Raw genomic sequence first — 18,893 nt, forward strand, 5'->3', positions numbered from 1 at the left:
CAGACCACAGTAGAAAAAACACAGTAACAAGACCTCTGCTAACAGAAGGTTGGTCTCTGATGCACCCAGAGTTGCCTTCCAGCACAGAGTACCTTAAAAAAATTATTACGAAGTTCAAAAATATTTATGAAACTGAAAGGTGTCTCTGAACCCAAATTTAGACATGTTTATTGCAACCACTGAGGTGCGGGTGCTGGCACAGGTGCAGGAAAGGGCTTTATGCGACCATGAAAATTTTACTTGAAGTTCTGTTCCAAATTGAAAGCTTTCTTTTTTCTTTTTTTTTTTAAATGGAAAAAGCAGCAGCCAAATGTTGCGGTGACATCACAAATGAAGGATAAAATTATAGATGATTGTGAAACAGTTTTACATTTACACCCATTGATTCAAAACCACAGCATGTAATGTATTCAAAGGCTGGTTGTCAAGAGACGAAGGTTTCGCAGTTGTGACAGTTTTACCACTGAATGGTAAAGAAGGGGTTTTTTTGTTTCTTTGTTTTTTCCTGGAAGCTTTAAAAGAAAAAAAGCTGGATTATTCAACTGGCAACTTCAACCTGAACCCCTTTCAGCCCCATTTTCTGATTATCTACAGCAACCACAGAAAAAACCCATTATCTCCTGTATAATGGTTTTCAAAGTTTTCAAAATTGGAAACTGTTTCTCTCAAATCCCACTGTGTTGCAACACATCAATGACACGGCAAAACAACCACTTCTGAAGTTTAATAATGACCAGCAGTTAGAACTCACAAAGCAGCCAGTGACACTGGTGTTGTAAAGACTTTTGAGGTTTATGTCTAGTGCTCTTAATGAAGACGTCTCTTTTATAGAGCTGTGCCAGGTCTCAAGAAGAAAATACCTCCTTCAAGATACACCAAGAGGCAGCAAAGGTTTCTACACTCAGGGGGGAAGAGTATTTTGTAATCTGCATGAACTGGAACAAGACAAAAATAGGTAAAGATAATGGCACAGTCACATGGGTCTCATCTTCAAGTTTGCAGGGTCTTCTGAGCTGCCCTGGTTTTAAACGCCAAGAAAATGCAGGAGAACCTAGAGCAAAGTCTTTCAGAAAATTGTCAAAGTTGTAAATTTTAACTGAAGGCTCTGTTAATTCCTCACTTTCACAAAGGTTAGATGGGACTGATTGTTTTCTCTTTCAAATGTTAACAAAACAATGTTCACAGATAATGCACAAACTCCCTGAGAGGAAAGCTATCAATAAAATCAACTTCTACAGTTCAGATATTTTGTCCATTATGAAATGGGTTTGCTTAAAATGTTTCTTCACTTTTCATATTACAAAGGAAATGGAAAAAACAGCTCAAGAACTTCATTAAAATTGTAATTCAAATTAGCTTATCACCTCACTTTACTAAGTAAAAAAAACCAATCACACAAGGAAGTGGTGGACCAAGTTGCCAAGCAAAGGGTGATGTGGGCAGAAGAGATCTCAAGATCAACAAAACCAAGTTGAAGGAGAACCATCTCAAGCATACACATACCAATCCACATAAATGAGGGAGGGCCTACAGAACAGTATAATGGGGGAAGATCTCATTTCTTTTCTGGGAAATCAGTGCTTCTCTGAAGAGCCTGTATACTAATACACAAAACATGAAACAAAGAGGAGGAATTAGATGTCTGTGCACAGTTACAGGGCTACAATCTCATCGGGACCACAGAAACATCGTAGGAAAACTCACACGACTGAAGTGGTGCAGTGGACGGATACGATCTCTTAAGGAAGGACAAGCCAGGACAGTGAGCAGCAGGATTTGCCCTTTATGTGAGACAGCAGTATGAATGCACAGAGCTCTGCCTGGGGACAGATGATGAGCCAGTCGAAAGTTTATGAGTCAGGACTGAGATGCCAGACCTATGCGGGTGACATTGCAGTGCGTGTGCACTACACACTGCCTGATCAGGTAAAAGAAGTAGATGAGGCCTCCCTCAGGCAACTGGAAAAAGCCTCCTGTTTGAAGACACCAGGCCTGGGTATCTGCTGGAAAGGCAACATGATTTTCAAGAATCATATCCTCCAAGTTCCAGATCACGCAGGAAATAAAGCAAAGGTGGCAGGATGCCTGACTGGATGAACAAGGGGATCCTAACAAAACTTAAATCCAGAAACAAAGTGTACAAGAGGTGGAAGCAGGGTCAGATCACAGAAGGAATACATAGAAACTGTCTGAGCATGCAGGCACTGGTTTGGAAAGCCAAAGCCCACCTAGAGTTGAATCTGGCAAGGGGGGTGAAAAACAAGAAGAAAGGCTTCTGCACGCCTATCAGCAGCAAGAGGAACACTATGCTGTGAAAAATGTGGGCTGACTGCTGAATGTGAAAGGGGACCTGGCAACAAAGGACACGGGAACAGTAGAGGTACTCAATACCTCCTACTCCTCAGTCTTTACTGGAAAGACTTGCCTTCAGCAATCCCAGATCCTGAGACTGGTGGAAAAGCCTAGAGGAAGAAGACTTACCTTTGTTGGAAGAGAATCAAGTTAGGTAACATTTAAACAAACTGGACATACACAAAAACCTGGGACCCAATAGGATGCAACCATTAAGTACTGAGGGATCTCGTTGATGTCATTGCAAAGCCAAATCTCAATTATCTTTGAAAAGTCATGGCATTTGGGGGAGGTTCCTCGGGACTGAGAAAATGCAAATATCACTCTGATCTTCAAGAATGGCAAGGAGATCTGGGGAACTACATGCTGGTCACCTCACCACAGTCCCTGGGAGGATGAAGGAGCAAATAATCTTGGAAACCATTTCCAAGCATATTAAGAACAAGAAGGCAATGGGGGAAAGGGAAGGAGAAATCATGCTTGACCTTCACAGCCATCTACAATGAGATGACTGGCTTGGTGGACCAGAGCAGAGTAGTGGAAGTTGTTTATCTTGACTTCAGTAAGGCTTTCAATACCATTGCCCACAACATCCTCACAGCCAAAAGGATGAAATGCTGACGAGATAGGTAGACAGTGAGATGAACTGAAAACTGGCTGAACTGCTGGGTTCAAAGGGTTCTGATCAGTGGCAGAAAGTCCAGCTGGAGACCAGTCACTAGTGGTGTACCCCAGCAGTCACTACTGTGTAACATCTTCATTATTGACCTGGATGGTAAGACAGTGTGCCCTCAGCAAGTTTGTGGACAATACAAAATTTGTAGGAGTGGCTGGTACACCAGCTGGTTGTGTTTCCATTCAGAAGGATCTTGACATGCTGGAGAAATGCGGCAGGAGGAACCTCCTGCATCTCAACAAAGGGAAATGCCATGTCCTGCACCTGGGGAGGAATAACCCCAGCCACCAGTACAGGTTGGGAGCTGTCCAGACAAAGAGGACCTGAGGAGTCCTGGTAGCAGCAAAGAAGTTGAACATGAGCCAGCAGTGTGTTCTTGTGGCAAAGAAGGCCGATAGCCTCCTGGGCTGCATTAGGAAGAGCACCACCAGCAGGCCAAGGGAGGTGATCCTTCTCTACTCCGCAGTGGTGAGGCCACATATGGAGCGCTGCGTCCAGTTCCAGGCTCCCCAGCACGAGAGACATATACTGGAGAGAGTCCAGTGAAAGGCCACAAAGATGATTAAGGGACTGGAGCATCTACTATATGAGCAGAGGCTGACAGAGCTGGGATTGTTTAACTCCAGGAAGAGAAGGTGGCGGGGGAGGATCTTATCCATGAGTATAAATACTCAGTATGGATGAGTAAAGAAGACACCCAGACTCTTCTTAGTGGCACCTGGTGATAGAACAAGACAATCCCCAGAGATCCCTTCCAATCTCAACTATTTTGAGCAATTTTGTGTTATCGGACTATTTTCTTGTCCACTCCAAGAATTTACTGGACCACTCTCAGGGTAAAATAACTGTCACGGGTTAAAATGCTGCATTTAAGTTTTCTACTCAAGAATTTATCAAGTTTTCATGATGCAACTTGTTTCTTCATTTCTATGGGTCTGGATTCATTTCCTTGCATGTGACAAAATCCACAACCAACTGTTATTCTTGGATCAAAATGGATATAAACTGTTTTTTCCTGTTCAAATTTACGAAGCACTGTATACCACCAGCAGAAGAGTATTTCTCAAAAACACGAGGCTTTAACAATCAAATGCAGCTTTAAAAATATTGCCAATTTCTAGGACTTTCATAGTTCAAATTCATTCTACAGGCAGGTAACTTCCTTCAGACCTCTCAGAAACATTTTCTCAACAGACAACATCCACACTCTCTCAAAAACATAAAAATATATATATAAAAAAAAGTCTCATCTCCAAAAAAAGAAGAGTATAATCTTATTATAGCAGTGCCTGAATTCTGGGATTATTACCCTTAGTCCCTCTCTAAAACACAGGAGAATACTCTGGTGTAACTGAAGTTGTTTTAAGAGGTATAAACTGACTTCCAGAAATTATAATCTATGCCCATTTTCAAGATAAAAATATGCTGCTTCAACTTCTTCCTGACTGACGAACGATGTAGGAAGCTACAGTGAGTACATACAAGTCATTTCAGTATCTCTTTTTGATATTTCTTTTCAAAACTGTACAGTAACTGTGCAGTTACTTTTAATGCCTATATTTCTATGTAAAATAAAGCAGCAGAAATGCTGCTTCAAACTGAAAACTAATGAACCACTTAAATTAAATCTGGGTTGTAACGTTACACCAGCTTTTTAAAACAGAACCCCACACATTAGAAGAGAAGACTAAGCATTCCGAAGATTTAAGAACTGAATGAAAACAGCAAGAAAAGATCAAGACTTTTTGTCTTTACTGGAAAATACACTGTACAAAAATCTGCTCTTTTCTTAGTATGCACTTCCTCACTTGATAAAGCAAGAAAAGCCTGTAAGATGTTTAAAAGAACACTTATTAATTTCTTAAAATGTTATTTCTCAAAGTCTCGCTTAATTCTTAATCACCTTGTGACCTGTTTAGGAACAAATACTTCTATAAAAAGCAAAACACTGCATTTTAAAAAGGTAATATAATTGCATCTTTAAGCAGTTGGGAAACTGGTTATAGCTATATGCTAACAAGAATGATAGCAGAAGAGAGAAACTCCTCTCACAGGTACAAACCAAACATGGGTAGCTAGATCAAAGGAAAACTGATCAGTATAATCTTCAATCTAAAAAGCTTAATACATTGAAAAATTTCTGTGACATAAAAAGCCCCAGAAAATTATGTACCAGTACAGTAGTCAACTAGTTTCATGAAGCAGTTTGCTTTGTGTATTAAACCTGACCAGAAAATACCTGTGTTGCATAATGATAATCCTTCTGCATAAGAAATACTATTTTCATGATTTCTATTCAAAATTTAAGAAAGCAATAGACTATACACAAAAGATCGGATAAGGCAAAAGAAATAATCATAAGATTTTTTGTTTTGTTTTTTTTTTTGATTTTCCAGATGATGTAATATCTGTGTAGCAGTGAGCAAACTTTTTAGACAACAGCATGGTTTTAAAATCAACGTTCCTTTAAAAAGAAGGCAAACCCAATCTCACTTCAAAGACGACTTCAAAATTAAACCAGTGTGGTTCTAAATACTGCTGATGTGGCTGCACATTTTTGTTCTGCTGACATAAGCATGTGAATTCACCTTATTAAAAAGCTGACCAAAACTTGAATACCTGAGTCTTAGTTTTCATGCTTTTTAAAGGAGCCCCTCCTCCTGGTGATACACCTTTTAATTCATCCTTTAACTTGGTAATGCTATTAGTCAAAATTTCCAGTGTTTTCATGATTTCTGCTTTGTCTTCTGACTTCATGGCTTTATTCTTCTCCAGCTTTGAAATCAGCATCTATCCAATTTAAAAAAACAAAACAAAACAAAACACCACCAAACCAAAAAAATCTTGTTACTTAGCAACTACTATTACAGATCTGTTTTCCAATACACATTACAACTAATGGAAAAACAGAATATTGCATTTCTTTTGCTGTGATCTTCAAACTCAACATATAGGGCTTTTAACAGCTTATATTAAATCTTTATCTGAATCTGTGATTGATTAATTTGCTAATGAACATCTGATATCTCCATTTCATTTGGACAGATTTGCTCAACATACTTAAATTATTTCAAAATTTTTCTTCAACTTAAATGACATTTTGGCCTAAACCTAAGTGCAGTCATGCACACTTTTCTACATCAATCTCTCCTGCTCTTGTCAAGTAGAACTCTCAGGCTTTCACTTCTCCCAAAAAAACATATGCATGTTGCATCCAAATTAGGCAATTTCAACTAAAATTGCACCTAGATTGAATAAGCTTGTAGTTTTTGAAGTGAACTAACAAGACAAGTTAGATTAGAACTCTAAACTTAAAATAATGTGATAACACGAGTCTAAGGGAATGCTTATTTTATAGGCCAGTTTTGTAGCTCATGCTTACAAATTCTGAAATATTTTAAAGTGAACTGAGATTTTACAACTGAATTGCTGACTTTAACATTTTACCTTTTGTGTTTCAATGTGCTTCTCTAAGATTTCTTGCTTCTTTTTTCTCACATCTTGTTGAAGTCGTAATGCTTCCTAGAAGCATAAAAAAAATTACAGAAAGTTCTAGATTTTGAAAAATAATGCCAGAAGAATAAGATACTATACCTGACAACTACACAGTAGTAACTTATAGTAACAGGGAAAAAATTAGTAACAGAAACTCAAGGAACTAATAGGCAATATTTCAAATTATGTTTTGGAAAACAATGCATCACCAAATTAGTGAAGGATCTAATGATCTTTCTTAGATCTGTGCTGGGAAGACTTCATTATTACTTATGTACAAAGTAACCCCTTACACAACTCCATTGAAAGCTGAAAGGCAATATAATACAGTACCACAAGAGGTACAACATACAAGAGTTTAAATGTGCAAGGACAGTATCCTGAAAGCAACTGTAAATCAAGTCCATCAATTAAAACACATTCTCCAGTACAGTTACAAGCAAAAAGAAAATACATTCTGTTTTCTAAAATTAAAGCGTTACCCAAAGAAAACCATCTCTCTTGCGTCTGACTGCTATAACTTGGAAGTGACAAGTACTACCACTCAATCTGCTAAAAACAGAATCTTTACATTGCAATGGACAAATTAAAATGAATTGAAACTGATAAATTTGTGACATATTGCACTCAGAAGGAGAAGAAGGAGGAGATGCCACAGCTGCTGTGCTCAGCTCCTACTAACGCTGCTTGAGAGAAAGCAATTGCTTCTTGCTCTCAGATACAGAATGTAGAAGTCTTAGACAGCAGGATACTTGCAGAAAACAATTAAGAGCTTTGATATCAACATATTTAATGGGATAAAAGAGGAGAGGCAGAAGATGATTTTGCACCTCTAGATCACCAATCAACTGGGATCTGACTGCATGTGGATTATCTTATACAAAGAGTGTAAATGCACAACAGCCATAAAAAAGAAACAGTAATAAGGTTGCTGTATGTCTTCCCAAATACTGACAAATTCTGCTGAAATGTTAGTTTCGCAATATAGTGTGCAATCATTTTTCTGAAGGGAAAGGGAAGATACGACAAGGGGATGAATGCTAAGAAAAACTAGGGAGACAGGAGGAAAGAAGGCAGTGAGTCCCACAAAATCATGTTTTTCCACAAGTACTAGTATGTTGTAATAGAAATCTCTGAGGAGAGGAAGGAGCACAAGAGCACATGAAAAAAGGGCCAGTCACTTAGCATGTCTTCAGTGTCTTCTCTCTAAAAAAACCCTACAGCTGTTATGAGTCAATAATTTTATTATGAGCTTTTTGCCATTTCACAGGCACTTAGCCTCTTAATTTGAAAGGTAAAGGCTCTAATTCTGAAAAACATGTTTTAGGGGACAAATATGAAATGACATCCCAAAATTAGAAGTGATTTCTTTAAAGTCTGGACCAATGCCACAACTGACATGCAGCTACAAACTGCTATTTCAAATTATATTAGACATTAGTTACAGAAGTTTACCAATAAGCTAAAATCTTTGTTTAACAGCTATACTGCTTTAAATACTTATGTTTGAACCTAACTTAGTATTGAAAGCTTAATTTGTGGTTTGAAACCAGTAAGATAAACATTGTCCTATATTTAGTTTTTCTAAATGATAAGAATAAATGTGAAAAAGGAGCTTTACTGGGCTCTTTTGAAAATTCTAAGCAAGCTAAACTAACACTGAGCAACCTATTCAAGGCCAAATGCATTTTTGTTGCATTTCCTGTCTAATATCTAATAAAAAAAAAAAAGAAAACCTAGTACTATGCAAACAATAAAGATGGATGCAGGAGAACTATAGTTTCGAAACAATAAAATGCAGTCATACAGTTCTCAGTTCTCTCAAGCGAAGAAACAGTTTTGGTCACAAGTACAAAACAGACTGAGAATAAAGGCCAGTTTGATGATAATAAAGACCAGTTCCAGAAAGGCTTAAGAGAGAAAAATAGTGACTATACTATACTCCCTTCTCACTCACAATAGACAATTCATGCTTCAACATGGAGATTCTGCTTCCAGGAAAAAGTGTTTCACATTTTGAACTTCTAGAGAGTTTTAAACCTGCTTACACTGCCTGAATATACACTGAAAAAGTAACAAAACAATGCTGAATTTTCTTCTCCTTTGAAAAGAAACCATTATAGTGAATTTAATCTTATAATTAGTTTCATCTATGCTCTTGAGATGAATATACATAGTGCACTATCTCTAGTGGTCACAAGTTCCCAATCTAGGTCCATTTTATAAAGAAGCATATTTAATTTACCTGTTTTTTCTTCTGTGCTTCATTAGAGTCTAGCACGGAAGTTGAAACAACAGGCAAAGATTTCTGTGCTGCCTTCAAAGCAGCAGGGTTGTACACAGTTTTTGTCAAGCCAGTAGAAGTGGATAAAACCTATAGGAGGAAATCATTTTATTTTTTTGCCAGTGAATTTCAATTTTTTTAAAAAAATACACGAGTGCTTAAAAATATATAAGCGTCTTTTCTTTTGTCTGTTTTGATGATATGAAATATAAAAATTTGGTGTAACAATTATATTTGGAGTTGCTGAAGTTAAACAATTTTTAAAGAGGCAGCACCACATCAGATATATAAGAATTATAAACATCAGATTATAAATCCTTTCCATTGAGATTTCATATGTACTTCCAAGTTTCAAATATATAAAATTTTATGTATTTGAGCATAATTAAGGAAACAGAAGACTGAGATTTTCCCGAGAATAACTGAAGTTTTTCGTTTTTGTTTTGAAGTTTAAAATACAATTTTTCATGGCTGCATGAATTTTCCAAGTAAAAATTCAACATAATTTTATAGACTAAGGTCCAAAGTAGATACAATAGTTCCTTTTCATATGCAATTTGTGCAAAGCAGAGCTTGCACAATCAACAAGAAATAACTCAAGTACAGGGAAGTCTTCAACATCATACAGCAAAGGAAGAGACTCCTATGTCTCTCTCATCTTTCCTACATTTGTAATGAGGTATGAAATTTCTCCATGACTTACTGAGAACACAGTTGTCTGCTTTACAACCTCTCTAAAGTATACTATGTACATCTCCACAATACCTGAAGATTTGGACTATTCTGTTTTCTTATCACGTTCCTTAAAGGACATTTTGGCCATGTTAGTATTGAAAAATCCATGGCTAAGTGCTGGAGATAACATAGGCATGATCTTGTCCGCCTTGTTAGCAAATCACAGCAATTATGCAATTGGTATCATTTCCCAGAGTTTAAAAATACTCTCTATGTATGTGGAAAATTAAAAGATGCATGCAGAGTCTATTGCTCACCATGCACTCCATAAAATAGACACAACGCCCACCAACAGGAGAAAAAAACAGAGACAGCCAAGAAACATTAGAAGGACAGAAAAGATCAAGAGATCAGAAGAATTTACAACAGGAATGCTTCATATAAAAGCTTTTCACTTCGTTGTGCTATTTATACTATTTCTTCCCACAGTAAAGTATTTTCTAGAGTAGGCAGTGCAGAGAGAACCAAAAAAAAAACCCAAAAACCCAAAGCATGTTATGGCGTATTATAAAAGGTGATATAAAATGCTCTAAGCAGGCCATTAAAAACGAGATGAAGGAATTTTTTTAAAACTTATTAAAGCACATTAATGTATGCACATCCCAATCATATAGTTCCTATTACAAAGTAGCTTTAGGACAGGCTACATCACAAACAGAGGACCAAGTAAAGACAAAACTATTGACACACTCCTTTTGCCCTGAACTGTCTTCATGGCAGAGTGAACCATGCTTCCTCATCTCTTTTAATGTAAGGAGAGATGACACAGCAGATGTACCTGCATCAACTAATACAAAAGAGCAAGAAGCAACACATTAATGTCTTCTACATCTCTTAATACTATTCAAGAGAAGGAATACTATGAATCTCTTCACAAGTTCATAAATTGCAAGTTCCTATACAGATCTTAAAAGGCCTCAAGATGACTGTTTCATCTCCTTTTCCTCCTGCTCTTTGGGAAGCATAGCTACCAACTTTCTTGCTGGAAAGTTCTTGTCAAACCTTGCACTCAGTCAGAAGCAAAAAAAAATATCTAGGACATGATGTCTATGTTTTTTGACAGCTGTCAATCATTTAATTTCTAATGGCTATAGAGCGTTATCACTGCAAACTAAGCAAGGTATTTCCTTGTCAAGGGACAGTAGTAGGTAAAAACAGGTCAAACCAAGTTTCAGAACCCTACTAAAAATGCCAAAGGAAACTGCTGCTTCACACCCAGTCCACTGAACATCCCAGCAGCTAATCAAAATCAGTCTGTACTATAAGACAACACAGTGGAAAATCATTTTAGCATGATTTTACTCTTTGTAGAAAAGTGTTTCAGGATAACTCAACTCTTACGGAATGAGAAAAAAAAGTATTTCCACTCAAACTGAAGTGGACTTCCTATTTCTAAAGTAAGTACATAGTATGTATGTAAAGTGTAGTTCAGGAATACACAGTAAGATACTTATCTGCAACTAATTTATGGCAATAAGAATGCAACTAATCAAACCAACAACGAAATGTAGACAAGAAGCCAAGATCAGTGCATTCAGATGGACTGCTTGGCTTGAAATGAGTTGAAGAGATATCCTCTACAATTACAACCCAACATTAAGTATTGTCATCTTCGTATGCTAAGTACAGCACAGTATTTTTGGAGTGATTTTTACTTGTTAGATTCCAGTAAATGCATTAACTGCCATACTGTAAGGGGGCAGGGGGAAAATGCAGTGGATGCTTCATTCATTTCAGGGCAAGCCAATTTCCAATAGAAAAGATATATACCTAGGCAGAGGAGTCTTGTTACCAGATAAAACTTGCTAACTTTCTACCGAAAGTCTTCTCAAATGAATGTTATAAACACTGGGGAAGCCTATCCCCTAGGTGCTAAATAGATCTGGAAACATGCATCACGAACTTTGCTGCTTAAGTAAACACATCAACAACTCTGTGTTCTGAAAACTGCAACCACTGGGCAAAATACATAACTCATAACCACAATTCAGCTGCACCTTTCCCACCTTACCTCTCTTTGTCCTTTCTATACTGATTAATTTCCACTTTTATCTTTTCACAAGTACTGCAAATTGTAAGACCAAATAAAAGGGTAAATGTTTATAGCATCACCTTTTAGGGGACACAAAAGCCCAAAAATATTTTTCTAGAAAGGCCTTCTATAGATTCATATGTAATGTCAATATTTAGTTTTTAAATTTATTTCTGTATTCTTCTAACAACTCAGGATCCTGGAACATATCTAGTTATTTTCATGACTGAGTAAATCGAACCTACTATACTAAAACAAAAACCACAGAATAGCAGCTTCTGTCCTAGCATGTTTTATTCTTCTTATAATCATTTAGCCATCTGCTGAGTTTCAATATATTATACTTCATAAAACTAATCTTTAACAAATAACTTTATTCATAGTTATGAAACAAACTTAATATTGACACAAGGGGTTTTATAATAAAATTAATTCTACTGAAATTAAACATGAGAGGAAGAGAATGAGACATTCTCTTACCTTTTCAGTTGTTGGAGTGACTGGCTTTGACACAAAACCCAGTCTATCCTTCACAGATAATTTAGTCACATTCTAAGAAAACAAAACAAAATTATAGTTCAAATATACTTTATGAATATTTTACTGTTTCCTGTGTAATTCCAAATGTTAGGAATTTAGAAAAAACATATTTAACTAATAAAACCATAGACTTTTCAGCAACAATACAAGAAAAATAATATTAAAGCAGCTGATAAAATGAATTTTAGATATTTGATTTTACAGTTAATAGACATCTGTAAATAGGTAAGACAAAGATAAAGCCAAATTTGGAATCAAAGATTATACTATATATTTTTTGCAAAAAGTCCATGACATGCTAGCCAGCAGAGGATTATCTACACAGGCCCTTTTAAATACACTTCAGTTTTTGCATTTTATAATCTGCTATTTGCAGGCATCAATTGCAGAAAGTTGTTGTTTGAATTTAAACTACAAATGTTTTCTGAAGCGTGGTGGTCTTCCTTTTAAGAAGTAAAACTAAAGTAGTGGCACAATGCTAATAATGAAATACTTCTAACATAATAAAAATGTAAAGGCTATTTCTAATGGGAGTAACACGCCAGATTCTGTCACTATTCATATTGGTACTGTGGTTACATTCTTCCTTGTATTAAGGGTGACGTGCAAATACTGAAAACACTTTTAGATGCTGACCATTGGTCTCTAATGGTTTGAACTCTTTAACAGATATAATATTAAAAAAGGATAGCTTTGGATAGAAACCAACTTTATTTTGAAATCTGAAAACTGCAATTTAACACAACATTACTGAAATACTTTCCAAGTCTTTTGTTTTTTTTTAAACTAAGTAAAAAACTACGATACTAAAAATTAAGTACCATGCTTGGGTAAGAAAGTCATCTATCATTGCACCGAGGAAAACTTTAATCATCAAAACACCACTCAATCAAATTAGATACACTTACAAGTAGTAAATGTGTACTTGCACTGTATGAGTAACTGTAACGGATACATTCATACACTATGGAACCTATTACAGAAAGAAAAAAGTGCAACTGATTTTTTTGGCTATCATACATACCTGAGTGACTTCTGTATTGGCACTCTGTGGTTCTGCAGGTTCAATATTACTTGCAGGTACCGGACCTAATCGCTCCTTGACCGACTGTTTCACTACCGGTAAACTAGGTTGCTGAACTAAGGGTTGTATTACCTGTAATGCCACCCCACACCCAAAAAAGCACATCATAATATTAACAACAGAAAGCTGCTACATATGTAGTTCAATAAATACACAATGAAATTGCAGCAATGGCATTTAGATTTACACTTCTTCCTTTCTATCATTCAATAGCTTTTTCACCTGATGGCAAAAATAAACACTTCATGAGGTTTAGGATGTTACACTGACTATCTGCATAGCGCATACAGCAATAACATCTGTTTTGCACTTGATGCTCACAGAAGTGATCAAACAACTCTGGTCTATTTCTATTAATCACGTCTACTTAGACTATCTTAATTTCCACCTGTTAGAACTGAATAAAAAGTAATAAGCAGTCTTCTGAATCCTTCCACAAATCTTTCATCATCAACCATTTAGTTATGGAAAGGCAGAATACAAACTTGTATCATAAAGACTCTCACTTTTTACAGCGATACGTCACTTTTCATCTCTTATGTGTTTAACTTGGACAAAATAGAAAAAGAAAGGATATGGAGACATGCAGTCATGGGACTGAGGAAAAAGAAAAAAGAGCAGCTCGTCTTTGAACCTACCATGGATATGGCCTGACAGCTAACACCTTGCCTTTCTTCCTTTGACAAAAACATTGAACACTTAAGACAAAAAAAGTACACTTCCAAGCAAGCTTCCTGTCATATTTATGACCCTCAGGAGGTCACCTAATCCATTCCTCCACTCCAGGGCAGTCAGCTATACCTAAGCCACTACTGACAGTATCTATCTATCTAGTTCTCACAGATTTCCAATGAAAGAGGTCCTGTCACCTCTCTAGGCAAAAGGTGCTTCAGTATCCTTTAGCATTAGAAAATGTTTTTTAATATCTAACCTAAACCTCCTGTGCTGCCTTTTAAGCCCAGTACTTCTTGGTTTATCTACCACAGATGTGGAGAGCACATTATTTCTGCTTCGTGGCAGAAACCTTGTATTTGATGATTTATTATCGTTGACTCCCACCATTTTCACTAAGTACTTCCACTCCTTTCAGAATTCCCACAGTAAGCATTTTCCAAAGTAATCCTGCTGAGGAAACAGCAATGCTCCAGAAATTGTGCAGGACCAGACACTACTGAAGGAACAACTTAAAAAGCCAACTGATTTAACATTGAAAAAAATTCAAAAGTCTGTCTTAAGTGCCTGACAGAAAGAATCTGGCTGGAAATCATTATAAATACAGGTGACATTAATTCCACTGTCATTAATTAATACACCAGAAATCTTAACAAAAATTCAAATACTTATATGTGAAGTACTATAAGAAAAGAGTTTCCATACTACTTGTAGATATGATACCAAATATTAATTTCAATGAAAAGGGAAGTAAATATTCATGCTCCTGAAAGGCTTATGAATTATCTGTTTACTGACTCAATAATTTGATAGTTGTTATATTTTGGGGTAGAAGAACATGAAAGCATTGCACTTAAAATTTTAATTTCCTGTTTAAATTTTTCTTGTCACTGTGCGCCCTCTATTGCCCATAATAGACTTCAAATTGTAGTCTCCTGACAGGTGCTGAAAGGCTGTTCTTTGTGAAGTGGAAACCCTTAATACTGTCACCTGGTACCAAGGGGAATTCATTCTCAAACCATCAAGGTTAACTTGCCAAAGGTGGTGTGCTGGGAAGCTAGTAACATCACTAAAAACTGTAAGACTATTTAAAATTGATGTTTTGCAAAATAACAAATATACAGATCAGGTATTTGTTTGAAAATACACAGTTAATACTCCAAGCCGGATAGCATCATCAGCAAATAAGCTGACGGCAATAACCGTTCAAGCTATCCTTCTCAAGAGAGGTAATGTTTGTATGAATGCAAATTACATACTCCACTGCCCTCTTCTGGCTGATGAGATGCAAATCAAGCTTAGAAAATAAGTAACATTTTGAGTAGCGCTAGTTCAGATCAAGCGTCAAGGATATTTATAAATTTGATTCCAAACTCAAATCTAAAGGATGATAACTGGGGAGACAGTGAGATAGGTGTCGTTAAAACTGCATTTTTGTAGATAAAAAGTGGGGCATTTGTTACAAAAGAAGGAAAGAAAGAAAACTATTAAAATGCCCTACAGCAGGATTGCTATGGAAAACTGGGTCATTGATTCTGAATGATGATGACATACACCATTCAGAGAAAGAAGGAATTCAAAACTTAGAGCAGCAATTGAAAGAATCCTCTAACAACTCATCTGTTCATTATATCAGCATATATAAATAAGTGAACATTTGTTCTATAGAGCCTGCCTCATATTTTCTAAGCATAGAATGTGGTGTTCCACACTGACAGCAAATCCAATAAAGCAGGATATACAAGTATTTAGAAGGACTTGCTACACCAGGAGCTAACTGACAAGACTGTCTATCCAATAACCTACATGACCTGGAAGAATCCAGGCTTCCTCTTACGTTTGAGTAGAGCCACTATGCCTGCTAACAAGTCTGATTTGGCTTGCCACAGGTTACGAATATAAGCTCCACAACAGTAATTGCTGTTTCATATTCTTAAAAAGTTGCCTATGCTACTATGCACATGACAACTACCTATAGGTACTCCACTGTGCAATTCAATCAAAAAATGTAGAATAGAATAGTTCAGTTGGAAGGGACGTACAGTGATCACCTAGTCCAAATCCCTGATCACTTCAGGGCTAACCAGAAGTTAAAGCATGTTATTAAGGGTATTATCCAAACGCCTCTTTAAACCCTGACAGGCTTGGGGCATCAACCACCTCTCTAGGAAGCCTGTTCCAGTGTCTAACCACCCTCTCTGCAAAGAAATGCTTCCTAGCGTCAAGTCTGAACCTCCCCTGGCACAGCTCTGAACCACTTCCACATGTCCTGTCACTGGATATCAGGGAGATCAGCACCTCCCTCTCCACTTACAAATGTAAAATGTCCCATATCCATTCCCACAAATTTAGTTTTTCTAATACAGCTCTCCTCTTACACTGTTGTTTGCATGCCCTCTCTCTCTACATATGTATATGTGTATATCTGTATATATATATATAGGTACCTTTATGTAAAACAAATTCTACTGCTACTTTCTATAGCAATGTGCATACTCAACAGGAAAGGAAAAAGGAAAAGACTGGAAAAAACAGCATCTTTTGGAAGAAAATGGAGATTATGTTCCAAGAAAAGAAATATAACTCTGCTGTCTTTCTTACACTCACCAGAAGGAAAAAAAAAAAAAGCCTATACTAGTTAAAGCAAAATAGATGTTATTCAGGAGACAGTAGCATCAAATCTTGCTTCACATGAGATGACATCAGAGTGGAATTCTCCATGAGTCACAGAAGGGCTTTCTTTAAATACCTTCAGTCTTATCTTGCTAACCAACTCCTGAACCTTGTATCTGAGGTCAAAGAATCTACAATTAAAGAGTAACTTTTGGAAAATAATTACATGAAGTATTATTTCAAAAGTACTTAGTTTACTGTCTATAAACATTTTTTAAAAATGTTTAGAAGATTGTATTTTACATAACATTCCAGATAAAATAGACGTAGATCCTCTACCTTTTGTGTGGTAGTTTGGATTTGTGGTGCACTGCCTTCTCGATGCCAATAAACTTTAATAAAACGATTATTTAATACTGCTTCTGTACTTGATATAGCTTTCTTTGCTTCCTCATGTGTGGCAAACTGAATAAGGGCACCTTCTGGATCACCTTGATATGCAACCTAAGATTTAAAACAGAAGAACAAAACTTACTGCATGTAGGATTTTCATTTGTCTCTCGATTATCATAAAATCATTAGTTTCAAGGCTCAGAAGCTTACAATTTAAACCCAATATGGGTCATTAGATAAATACTTTGCATTCATGATTCTGTTTGAAAAGCTGGTGTCAAGAAGCAACCTTGAGATTAAGCTAATAAACTTTAAGAATAGTTAAAAACCCCCAAACAAACTGAAGTAAAATACCTAAACAGTCAAACAGTATTTCTAATTGCAAATACAAGCAGTTGTTTGAAAGACAAGAGGAAGCATCACTGAAGTAAAGAAAATTGCTACAAAAAATACAGGCGTCAGTTAATAAACGTCCTATCTAGTATCAGAGATAGACAACAAAGTTCATTTTGGTTCTCCTCCTTTGAGCATTAACGTATTATTTTAGACACCTTCAAAGGACAAAATTGTACCTTTTGGAATAAGAGCATAGCTTGCAATATCTATCTGCTTATCTGTCTGTCTCTCTATACACATCCACACACAATTTTACTTGCCTTACTGATTCATACTGCCTGCTAATACACCCATATTCTTAGGTAAACTATGGAAAGCCTTAAGAAATATTTAAGAGCAATTAAGATTTAAATTCCCTCAGTGTTCAGGCAGGCATAGGTTTATTCTGCACTGTATCAGTACGCACAAAAATATTCTGTTACACCTCTTCATTCAATCTCTCAGTGCAAACAAGAAAGCGTACATAAAAACACAAGCTAGCATCTGAAACTTGTTGATAATGAAGCATGATGAAAGATCACACTGAGTAGCTGTCCTGGTTTCGGCTGGGATAGAGATAACTCTCTTCTTAGTAGCTGGTACAGTGCTCTGTTTTGGATTTAGTGTAAGAATAATGTTGATAACACACTGATGTTTTAGTTGTTACTAAGTAGCACTTATCCTAAGTTAAGGATTTTTCAGCTTCCCATGCTCTGCCAGCAAGTGGGTGTACAAGAAGCTGGGAAGGAGCATAGCCAGGACAGCTGACCCAAACTAGCCAAAGGGATATTCCATACCATAGAACATCATGCCCAGTATATAAACTGGGGGGAGTTGGCTGGGAGGGGCGGATCGCTGCTCAGGCATCGGTCAATGGGTGGTGAGCAACTGCATCGTGCATCACTGGGGTTTTTTTTCCCCTTTTTTCCCCCCCTCTTTTTTTTGTTATATTCCTTTTCACTACAATTATTATTATTATATTTCATTATTGTTATTGTTAGTATTATATTTTACTTTAGTTATTAAACTGTTCTTATCTCAACCCATGAGTTTTACCGTCTTTCCCGATTCTCCTCCCCACCCCACTGGGAGGGGGGAGGAGTGAGGGAGCGGCTGCGTGGTGCTTAGCTGCTGGCTGGCGTTAAACCATGACAGTAGCTTAGAGACTGGATGTGAAATACTGACATTACACATACAGCCTGCAATATGTAACATTAACCTAAGTTAGGCCCTAGTTCTTTGCATCTCTTTCGTATCTTTCTCTAATTGTTTGCTTATTTCTGTTTATAAACATGGGTCACTCAGATACACCACGAAGTAATTATAAGGGACAAACCTCCACTACTATGGGACTAGAAAGCAATTATATCACAGGGACTGCTTTCTGGATGAGAAACACAGGTTTTCTGTATTTAAAATTTATCTGAAAAAATACAGAGGGTTTATGATATCAGATCCAAACTTGAGAAAACGGGTGAAGGAAAAACACTTCTAATGAATTTTCAATGTTTTAAACAATGTATCTTAAGTGTCTTTCTGTGAGGAAAACATTTGTTCAAAATCTAAAAGAAGACTAGAGCATTTCATTCCTGCTGCTTCAATGACAATTCCATTAAAAACAATGAGATCATGTTTAAGAAAC

The 18,893-nt window shown here is 36.6% G+C and overlaps 1 protein-coding gene across 8 annotated transcripts in view; it reads right to left on the reverse strand.

The window, feature by feature from the left end:
* RBM26 (RNA binding motif protein 26) overlaps positions 1-18,893 on the reverse strand; it is a 64,098-nt gene that overhangs the window by 19,169 nt on the left and 26,036 nt on the right. For 6 of the 8 annotated variants that reach the window (XR_007768212.1, XM_050915268.1, XM_050915266.1 and 3 more), the window contains exons 12-17: positions 16,823-16,987; positions 13,139-13,270; positions 12,055-12,126; positions 8,769-8,897; positions 6,476-6,550; positions 5,648-5,818 (exon numbers count right to left, since the gene is read on the reverse strand). Coding sequence is in view for 7 of the 8 variants with exons in the window: in XM_050915268.1 (XP_050771225.1) it covers positions 5,648-5,818; positions 6,476-6,550; positions 8,769-8,897; positions 12,055-12,126; positions 13,139-13,270; positions 16,823-16,987 (744 nt within the window). In the remaining variant the exon portion in view is untranslated. The remainder of the gene's footprint in view (positions 1-5,647; positions 5,819-6,475; positions 6,551-8,768; positions 8,898-12,054; positions 12,127-13,138; positions 13,271-16,822; positions 16,988-18,893) is intronic. The other 2 variants (XM_050915269.1, XM_050915270.1) reach the window with 2 other exon arrangements.

This window comes from Gymnogyps californianus, chromosome 1, assembly GCF_018139145.2.
Source record: "Gymnogyps californianus isolate 813 chromosome 1, ASM1813914v2, whole genome shotgun sequence".
NCBI lineage: Eukaryota > Metazoa > Chordata > Aves > Accipitriformes > Cathartidae > Gymnogyps > Gymnogyps californianus.